Below are 11,530 nucleotides of genomic sequence, written 5' to 3' on the forward strand. Positions count from 1 at the left end.
ATATCAGCTCAAGGAGTATCAGTAGATCCCAGTAAAGTGGAAGCTGTTATCAATTGGCCAACACCGACGAATATTTCCGATATTCGCAGTTTCTTGGGATTGGCAGGATATTATAGGCGTTTTATTGAAGGATTTTCTATTATAGCAAGGCCTATGACCCAATTAACGCAAAAAGATCGACGTTTTGTGTGGACTGATGAATGTGAGTCAAGTTTTCAGACTTTGAAGGAAAATTTGACAACAGCTCCAGTGCTAGCTTTGCCATCAGGCTCAGGTGGATATGTTGTTTGTTCAGATGCATCTCTAAATGGACTTGGTTGTGTTTTAATGCAAAATGGGCGAGTGATTGCATATGCTTCTCTTCAGTTGAAGCCGCATGAGACCCGATATCCAGTTCATGACTTAGAGTTGGCTGCCATTGTGTTTGCATTGAAGTTATGGCGTCATTATCTGTACGGTGAGCAGTTTGTGATTTATTCGGATCACAAGAGTCTTAAATATCTTTTCTCACAGTCGTACTTGAATATGAGACAGTGTCGATGGATGGAGTTGCTTAAAGACTTTGGTTGTGAGATTCAGTATCAACCAGGCCGAATGAATCTTGTTACAAATGCCCTCAGCAGGAAAGTTCAGAATGCTATGCTGACATCTTTGATTATCTCTAAAATTCACGAGCACTTGGGAACTTCAGGATGGACTTATCAGATCAGTGGAGAATACTTTGTAGTATCATCTATTCAAGTTGAGCCACAGATTTTATCCAACATCAAAGCAGCACAGAGGACCGATCCGCATATTCATAGATTAAAAGAATTGTCTCGAACAGGTCAGACAGAAAAGTTTAGTGTTGCCTCAGATGGTAGTCTGCGCTTTAATGGTAGACTTGTGGTTCCTAATTTGATAGATTTGAAAGAAGTTATACTACATGAAGCACATTGTAGTCGACACAGTATTCATCCAGGAATTCGAAAGATGTATCATACCTTAAGAGCTCATAATTGGTGGGAAGGTATGAATCTGGCGGAATGTTACATAGTCTTGAAGTTCCGCAGTGGAATTGGGAGCACATTGCTATGGATTTTGTGACACATCTACCTCGTTCTAATCGTGGTTGTGATGCGATTTGGATGATTGTTGATAGATTTTCTAAATCCGCTCATTTTATTCTGTATGATCGTACTTGTACTTATATGAAAATGGCGAAACTGTACATTGATCATATAGTGAGATTGCATGGTGTGCCAGTAACCATAGTATCCGATCGTGATCCAAGGTTTGCTTCGAAATTTTGGGAAAGTTTGCAATCGGCTTTGGGTTCAAAGTTGGCTATGAGCACCGCCTATCACCCGCAGTCAGATGGTCAGTCAGAAAGAACCATCCAGACTCTAGAGGATATGTTACGAGCAGTAGTGATGGATTTCAAAGGTGGTTGGCAAGAATAATTATCTTTGGTGGAATTCTCTTACAATAATAGTTTTCAGGCAACAATCGGTATGGCACCATTTGAAGCTTTGTATGGAAGAAAGTGCAGATCGCCGATATGTTGGGAAGATGTAGGAGAAAGACATATGTCAAAACCAGAATTTATTCAAGAGATGAAAGATAAAGTTGAATTGATCAGGAAAAGGATGAAAGCAGCCCAGGATCGTCAAGCCAGTTATGCAAATAAAAGGCATAGACCTTTAGAGTTCCAAGTGGGCGATTATGTTTTCTTGAAAGTATCACCATTCCGGGGTACTATGAGATTTGGACATAAAGGGAAGTTAGCTCCGCGTTATATTGGTCCGTATATGATTGTTGAGAGGATTGGCACGTTGGCTTATCGTTTAGACTTGCCGCAGAGTTTGTCTTTGATACATAATGTGTTTCATGTATCTATGTTGCGGAAGTATGAGCCAGATCCGTCTCATATCTTGAATGTTAAGGAAATGGAGATGGACAGTTCCCTTAGCTATGTTGAACATCAAGTGCAAATTTTGGACCGCAAGGAAAGGCAGCTCAGGAGCAAGACGATTTCACTAGTTTGGTGCAATGGAGTAGGCATGGAAGAGAAGAATCTACATGGGAATTAGAGGCAAAGATGCGACAAGAATGGCCTCAATTGTTTGAGAATGTAATGAATTACGCTATGTATTTTGAATTTCCTATGTATTATCAGCCGTAATGTTGTGGATATCAGCATTGTATTTGTTAGATTTCGAGGACGAAATCTTTCATTAGTGGGGGAGAATGTAAGGCCCAATAATTATAGGCCCAGGCCATTTCTCATTTTATTTATTAAACCCAATTGATAGAAGAAAATCATATCGATCAATCCAGAAGCTCTTCCCCTGCCTTGCACTGTCGCCTTTCTTCTTCATTCTGCAGCAATCGTGCAGCGTCCCAGCGGCCAGATTTTTTACAGTAGGTTAGCACTTTTCTTCCTCCAGTCTATTAGCTTCTTTCCTGCCATGAATCGGAAGGTTACGAGCTCGATCGGTCCTCTTTTCCAGCACTGTGCGTGAGCTTCGATTCGGTTCTAGGTAAGATTTTTGGCTTCAATTCTTAGTTGTGTTTTGGTGGATTAGTTTGTGTAGTGGAAAATTAAGCTTTTCCCCTAATTTCCAACTCGTTTTTCAAATCGTGAACAGTGTTTCGGGCGACGTTTCCGGCGAACCATCTTCGCGAGATTACTATTGTGTGTTAAGGCTTCGTTTCTGGAGGTATTAACTTGGAATTTCAGATTATTAAGGGTTATTTAGGCTGCCAGGATTTCGAATTTTAACCGAGCCGATTTATTTTGGTTTAGTCGTTTGGTATGCATTGTATTAAAGTGTATAGTGAATTTATATTGTAGGTTATATCGTTGGACGAGTTCATTCGATATTCCTTAAGAAATTACTGTGGTATTATAAGTTTATAATTGAGGTACGCTCAAACCAATATTATTATGACTCTTATATTGGCGTGTAAGAATATTCGGTGAATGTTGTTTGCTATTACGTGCTTTGAATGTTTATTCTGATGCATTATTACATAAATTATATTGACATAACATATTGAGCCTTGACTCCTTTGACGGCTATTTATGTTGATTCCGTTGAGATATATTGAGTCATCAGAGGGACGAGTGGGTTAGGATTAGCCACATTCCCAGATGACAGCTAGGGACGAGCGACTTAGATACTCGCATTCCCGATGCTACGTGCATGGACGAGCGGCGATTTGATGCTGCATTCCTGGCACGGGTGGCCACTGTTACTGTTGATGATGCTATTCGTTTGGACTCCATTTGATATCTGTTATTCCATTGTTACCATTCATGCATCGCATATCATTGCATTTACTTGATATTATTACATGTCTTTTATATACGTCGTGATTTTACTGGTTTATCGTACTGGGGTCCGACCCCTGTTTCTTTTTTATGTTGTGGTTGTTTTTGATGCCATAGCAGGTCATTCCAGGGGATTTGACGCGTCTGGTAGAGCGTCAGCGAGTGGTACCCAGTAATCAGTCGGTTTGTGTGAGAGTTCCCAGATATTTATATATATTATACTGGTTTGATACATTTGCCAGGGAGATGCCCCGTGTAGTTGTATGGTGATATTTTTATGTTGTTTGGGAGTTTAATTGTTGTATGTCGTGTCTAGTCCTGGTTAGTGCGGCTGTAGGATGTTTGTGTGGTTGATTGTGAACTTGATGTTATTTTCGAGCGTATAATGTTATTGTTGTGTTTTGAAATTTTTGGGATGTCCTACTTATGGGGAGGTCATGCCGAAATTTCTGTAGGCCCAAATAAATGTTTTAAACTCGTTTTCGCTGTTTACACCAATTAAACCTTGTTGTTTGATGATTAAATATTAATTAAGTGCACGGGCCCTCACAGCAAGGCTGATTTCAGCAGACCTCGTCATTTTGGTTCAGTCTAGCTGACGAGCCCAACTAAATGATCAGTCTAACTGACTTGTCCAACTGGCAGCAGACCTCAAAATTAGTTAGGCTTTGGGAAAGTGGCCAGCAAGGCGGAAATGACAATTTTAATATCAGAAGCAGTACAGAAACTTTCCAAATAGTCATATTCTTGTTTCTAATGTATATATTATTGTTGGAGCCTATAAATACAACATTTTGAAGATCAAATACAAGTTTTGGAAGGAGATTCAAAGTATGGGCAGCCTATATGAAGAAATTAGCTAGAATGAGAGCAATCTCAAGTCTAAGATATATTTGCAAGATACACACTGTAATTTATTAAAACCTCACACACAATCAGTCATGCATATACATGAGAGTTGAGATTCAAATTTTAGTTGAGTGAGTCTTCACATAAATATATTAAAGATTGTGTTTGTAGTCTTGACATGAGAGACGTTAAATATTGTGTGGATTGCGAGGTTGCGGTCTACAATCGATAGTGTGCTAGGAGTTTCAATTAGGTAAGAGATAAGTTCTAAGTTGAAATTGGTTTGTAGAAAGAGCCGTATAAATCTAAGTTTTCTAGAAGAAGGGGTGACATAGGAGTTATTAATACCTAAATATCCATAAACAAATTCGTATATATTTATCTATGTATTTACTTGTTATTGTTATTATTTTTAAGATGAAATGTTGAAACATTTTATGTATATTTCAAATACCAAAATATTGTATATGAAATGTTTGATAAAATTCTTCAACCAAAAACTTTTTACACATTCAACTTACATGTCTTTTAAATATTTTACCAAAATATTTATCCGGTTTCTAAGAAGGATTATTTTGAGTGACTTCCACTTGGTTCGAAAATCAAACTCAATTTAATTCATCGGTATTCAATATTTCAAGAAATTGGAAGATCGTGAGATACAATTGTACAATTCACTCGCGAGAGGAAATTAGAGACTTTATGTTTTGGCAATATTATTTGATATATAATATATTCATCCTCCTGCGATGTCACGTAAGTTTGTCATTTTCGTGTGATACTCGTGCAAGTATTAATTTTTAATAAGTGTGGGAATATTCTATCATGTAGAAAATGAATGCATGCAAAGGTTATTGATTTCCAGGACCAACCCACTTGGCGTAGTTTCCTATTTTTGATGCATTAGATAACTTCCAATAATTAAAAAATGGAAGCACACATGGTCATTCATGATATTAACTAAAAGAATATTTATGAATATTCAATGTTTCTCAGAATGACATTTATCATAATGAAAAAACCAAATATCTTGGTTATTTTTTTTAACCATATATATATATTATATATGGTTAAAAAAATAACCAAGATATACTTCAAGAAATTCAATTCAACGTAGATTTTTCATTTAAAAGTGCTTGATTGGTTGATAAATTAGATTTGGACACAAAAACTTTATAACATGTCAGTATCATCAAATTTATGTTGAGTTCTTATTTGTACCTGAAAATAGATAGTAGTGACATCCGCAGAATAAACAAACCTCAACCAAGATATGATCTGGAAAAAATTATCCAAATCATGAGGGACACAAGATGAAATAAAATGATGAGAAATTGAAAGATCACGAGATACAACTGTACACATGAAATTAACATTTGTATCTGAAAAATCACAAGATATATATGATGCTACAGCAGAAGAAATAAATCTCAATCAAGATATGAACTGGAAAGAGTTATCGAAATGAGGGATACGTGAAGAATGAAAATTATGATAAATAGAAATAAAAATGTTCTTATAGTATTTACATTTAGCCAGGATCAACATGTTAGAATTTTTCTCAAAAATCATGTTTTCACGTATATATATAAACATGATATAATATGCGGAAGCGGATCGAGAATTACCTCCGGCCATTAAAAATTTGTTGAAGCTTTCTGATTTCTTTTCGATTGAAGCATTCTAAACACTTCAACACTCCTTTAGATGGTGTATTTTATGTATGAGATTGTGTGTTTAGCGACCTCAATGCCTTCGGTATTTATAGGCACAATCATACCATCACCGAGTGTTTTGGGAGCTCGAGATTCAAACCAAATTTGTACACGCATCTCAATTTTCAAAATTTGAGGTTGTCGTGTACAAATTTTTTCAACAATTGTTGGCAATGACCGTCGTCATTTTCAACACGTTTAATTTACGGGTCACAATTTTCTTACATTCTCCCACTTGACCCGTATATCTCATTTATCATAGGAGAAATTAAAATACATGAATCATGGCGATAGGTCATCTAAAAACGATTATTATCTTCCATGTATTACAATGTATTATATCTCTCAAATAACTTAATGAATAAACCCTATGTTTATTCGAGGTCCAACTTTATTGATATTTTTCATGATAACTGAATATGAAAAATATCATAACTTAATGAGTTTCATTAAATTTGTTCTTACAACAAAATTACATAAAGGAACCAAGTCCCATTCTTTCTGTATGATCCTTGAATTTCAATGGTGGCATGCCTTTAGTCAAAGGATCTGCAATCATCAATTCAGTGCTAATGTGCTCGATAAGTAACTTCTTATCTTTAACACGTTCTCGTATGGCTAAATACTTAATGTCGATGTGCTTGCTTCGACTACCACTTTTGTTATTTTTAGCCATAAAAATAGCAGCTGAATTGTCACAATATATTCTTAATGGCCTAAATATAGAATCCATAACTCTAAGCCCCGAAATGAAACTCTTCAACCATACACCATGTGAGGTTGCCTCAAAACAAGATACGAACTCAGCTTCCATAGTGGAAGTAGCAGTCAATGTCTGCTTTGCACTTCTCCAAGATACAGCTCCACCAGCTAGCATAAAAATATATCCTGAAGTGGATTTTCTTGAATCAATGCAGCCAGCGTAGTCTGAATCAGAGTAGCCAATTACTTCCAAATTCTCAGTTCGTCTGAACATAAGCATATAATCTTTGGTCCCTTGAAGGTACCTCATGACTTTCTTTGCAGCTTTCCAATGGTCTAAACCTGGATTACTCTGATATCTTCCCAACATCCCAACAACAAATGCTATGTCAGATCTAGTGCAAACCTGAGCATACATTAAGCTTCCGACAGCAGAAGCATAAGGAATGCTTTTCATTTGTTCCCGCTCTAGATCATTCTTTGGGCATTGGCTCAAATTGAATTTATCGCCTTTCACAACGGGAGCTATACTTGGTGAACAATCTTTCATCCGATATCTCTCTAAAACTTTGTTGATATAGGTTTCTTGAGACAGACCTATAATTCCTCGAATTTTGTCTCTATGTATCTTAATACCAATGACATAAGATGCATCACCCATATCTTTCATATCAAAGTTTCTAGAAAGGAATTGTTTCACCTCATATAACAGACCCTTATCATGGGTTGCAAGTAATATATCATCCACATATAGAATAAGGAAACAAATCTCACTAACCTTCTTGTATATACATTGATCCATTTTGTTCTCAACAAATCCGAATGAATAGATAACATCATGAAATTTTAAATACCATTGACGGGAAGCTTGTTTCAATCCATATATAGATTTCTTAAGCTTACAAACCAATTGCTCACCATTACTAGAAAAGAATCCTTCAGGTTGTTTCATATAAACCTCTTCCTCTAGTTCTCCATTGAGAAAAGCTGTTTTCACATCCATTTGTTGTAAATCTAAGTCAAAATGTGCAACTAATGCTAGAATGATACGAAGAGAATCTTTCTTAGATACAGGAGAAAAAGTCTCCTTATAATCGATTCCTTCCTGCTAAGTGATTCCTTTAGCAACGAGTCTTGCTTTATACCTTTCAATGTTGCCTAATGATTCTTTCTTTGTTTTGAAGACCCATTTACATCCAATGGCTTTTACACTATCAGGCAATTGAACAAGATCCCAGACTCCATTAACTGTCATAGAATTCATCTCTTCTTTCATAGCATTAAACCATAGTTTTGATTCATTACAATTCATGGCTTGTGAAAACGTTTCAGGATCATTTTCGGCTCCAATGTTAAAATCCGATTCTTGTAAATACACAACATAATCACTAGATATTGCTGATCTTCTTATTCTAGTAGATCTCCTAAGGTTGTTTGGTTGATCAACAATTTCTTGTTGTTCCTTATTAACAACTTGATCTACTGGATTTTCATCTGCGATTTGTGGAACTTCAGTAACTGGTTGTCTAACACTCATTTGGTCTTGAGGAGTGTGAATAACGGCCAATCTATCATTTGAATAAGAGGGTTGTGCATTAATGTGATCATTCTCAATAACTATGTCATGATCACTCCCACTAATCAAGTCATTTTCAAGAAATTTTGCATTTCTTGATTCCACAATTCTAGTGTTGTGAGATGGACAAGAGAATATGTACCCTTTGGATTTTTCGACATACCCAATGAAATATCCACTTATAGTTTTTGGGTCCAGTTTCTTTTCATGTGGGTTGTAAACTCTTATTTCTGAAGGACAGCCCCAAACGCGTATATGTTGCAAACTCGGTTTCCAACCTTTAAATAACTCAAATTGCGTCTTTGGAACAATCTTAGTTGGAACTCGGTTTAATATATACACAGCTGTCTTAAGAGCTTCAGTCCACAAGGAGTTAGGAAGTTTAGAGCTACTAAACATGCTCCTCACCATGTCCAATAATGTTCGGTTTCTCCTCTCAGCTACGCCATTTTGGTCCGGAGAACCAGGCATAGTATATTGGGCAACAATCCCATGTTCCTGGAGAAACTTCGCAAACGGACCAGGTGCCTGTCCATTCTCAATGTATCTACCGTAATATTCTCTACCTCTATCAGTTCTCACAATCTTAATATGTTTTCCACATTGCTTCTCCACTTCAGCCTTAAAAACCTTAAAGGCTTCTAGTGCTTCGTTTTTGTTATGAAGCGTGTAGATATACATGTATCGTGAGTAATCATCAATGAAAGAGATGAAGTATTTCGGACTTTGCATGTCCATATCTGGACAACAAATATCTGAATGTATGATTTCTAATATTTCTGTACTCCTCTTGGCACCCTTTTTACACTTATTGGTCTGCTTTCCCTTAATGCAGTCCACACAAGTCTCAAAATTAGTAAAATCTAAAGTACCGAGTACTCCATCATTTACTAATATTTTAATTCTCTCTATGGAGATGTGTCCCAATCTCCTGTGCCACAATATAGAAGAATCTTCATTTATAACACATCTTTTAATACCTCCTTGAACATGCATAGTGGTGTTATTATTTTGTAAATAAATAGAGAAAAGACCATCAACCATTGTACCATTTCCAATAAGATTTGATTTATAAAACAAATTTATTGATTTATCCAAAAACTGAAATGAATAATCAAGGGGTACAAGTTTTGAAACTAAAATTAAATTCCTAGAAAAACTAGGAACATAAAATGTTTTTTCCAATTTTAAAATAAAACCACTATCCAATATAAGGCAGCAAGTCCCAATAGCCTCCACATGCGAAGACATCTTGTTTCCTGAATAGATGCTCCGCTCATTTCCTATTGGCTTCCTTAGGTTTTGCATACCCTGTAAGGTATTTGTAACATGAATTGTAGAACCAGAATCAATCCACCATGTGTTATAAATCATATCAACCATATTAGATTCATAAATGACAAATGAAGTAGAATACCTTTCTCTTCAAGCCAGTCCTTAAATTTATTGCAATCCTTCTTTATGTGTCCCGTCTTTTTACAGAAGAAACACTTGGATTCTTTCTTTATGTCAAGTTGGGGTGGAATTATTCCTTTCCCTTTTCCTTTGACTTTGGCTTGCTTCATATACTTTCCTTGTGTGGTCATAAACACATTATCACTTGTTTCCATCAATAGCATTCCTTCCTCTTGAACACATATGGTCATTAATTCATTAATCGACCATTTATCTTTATGTGTGTTATAAGAAATTTTGAAGGGTCCATATTGCTGTGGAAGAATGCATAAAATATAGTGCACAAGAAAAGTCTCAGATATTTCCACTTCAAGTGTCTTGAGCCGAGCCGATATGTCCCACATCTTCATGATGTGCTCTCTCACACCTCTCACACTGGTGAGCCTTAAAGAAGAGAATTCCATAATTAGGGTGCTTGCAAGTGCTTTATCTGAAAACTGAAATTGTTCATCAATAGCCTTCAGTAATTCTCTGACATTATTATGCTGATCGACAGAACCACGCATACCAGCAGAGATTTTGATCTTTATGAACATTACGCAGAGTCGATTAGATCGCTCCCATTTTTCATAAAGATCAACATCATCAGGAATGCTGTTTTCAGTAATAGCAGATGGTTCGTCTTTCCGTATAGCATAATCAATATCCATCCACCCTAATTGAAGAAGAATTATTTCTTTCCATATTTTATAGTTATCGCCCTTTAGTTCGGGAATGTCACATTTCATATCAGAAAAACTCGCAGGTTGCATAACTGCACAAAATATCATATGCTTAAAATTTTTAGACAATATCATGTTTTACCAATGTAATTCATGTTTTAAAAATCTAGTGACATAAAATTTGCCTGTGGGCTAAAATTTTAATTCAATAAGATTTTTCTGTAACTTTATGATAAAACTATCAAAATGTATTTTCCTTAACTCCTGTGGGTAAATTAAGAAAAATATAATTTAATATTTTAACCTAATTAGTTATATAAATATAATAAAAATCCCTGTGGGGTAAATTTTATTATGTTAATATAATTAATTACAATTGATGTCCATTATGTGATCCAAATCTACTTAATGCATAATTTTTCATAATTAAAGATGCTGTGGCTATTCCTCAATTATTTAAAATTATACGGTTCACTGGAAAAAATTTTGGCTTTACTTAATGCTTTATATAATAATTATTTCGCAATTAACATTTTCCAAGAGTGCTCCTATGAAAGATAGGTAGTGCTAAGGCCCTTTAAATACCCAACTCTTAGACAGAGCAACGTTCCTCAGGGAGACCAGTGGCCAGTCAAGGCAGTTTAAACCGATTTATGAAGAACTCTCTCAGATCATGTTTTCTTACGTCACCTTATAATTATTATTAAACTTAATTATTCACATTTATGTGAATCTTTATAGGCCAAAATTTTTCATTAAATAACTTTATATTCACATTTTTACTTAATATGAACAAATATTTTCCCCATCAGTTTTTCTCTTCAATCAGAGTAGTGATAAAGTGAGGATCACAAAAATTGGCTCCTCATCAGTTTTTCTCTTTTATCAGAGTAATGATAAAGTGAGGTTATTTGTTTATTTGTGAATATCTGAAATATTTTATTTTGTAATATTATATTCACATTTTACTTGATATGTTCATTTTAAATTATAAACAACTTAATATAATTTAATATGAACACAATATGAATATTGATGTACCAATTATTTTCCAATATTATTTGCATTTTAAATTGCAAACATAATATTAAATTTACATGTACACATCAAACACTTATCCATAATATTTGACATTTTATTTAACATGCAAAAATAATTTCTAAACATGTATTAGAAATTACTTCGAACTTGAAATTATTTTAATGTGTACAAATTATTTGACCAAATGTTATATGTATCGAATTATACATATAAC

At 35.1% G+C, this 11,530-nt stretch overlaps 1 protein-coding gene across 1 annotated transcript; it reads left to right on the plus strand.

Moving 5' to 3' along the window:
- Window positions 1-543: 543 nt before the first annotated feature.
- LOC140963326 (uncharacterized) lies at window positions 544-1,086 on the plus strand. The gene has a single exon (XM_073422612.1). The coding sequence runs from the start codon at window positions 544-546 to the stop codon at window positions 1,084-1,086; it is 543 nt and encodes a 180-aa protein (XP_073278713.1).
- The last annotated feature ends 10,444 nt before the right edge of the window (window positions 1,087-11,530 follow it).

Source organism: Primulina huaijiensis, chromosome 17 (genome assembly GCF_012295235.1).
Source record: "Primulina huaijiensis isolate GDHJ02 chromosome 17, ASM1229523v2, whole genome shotgun sequence".
In the NCBI taxonomy this organism is placed as follows: Eukaryota; Viridiplantae; Streptophyta; class Magnoliopsida; order Lamiales; family Gesneriaceae; genus Primulina; species Primulina huaijiensis.

Bases quoted from the DNA above. Each gene is read 5' to 3' on its own strand.
- LOC140963326 (XM_073422612.1), top strand. From the start codon at position 544: ATGGAGTTGCTTAAAGACTTTGGTTGTGAGATTCAGTATCAACCAGGC.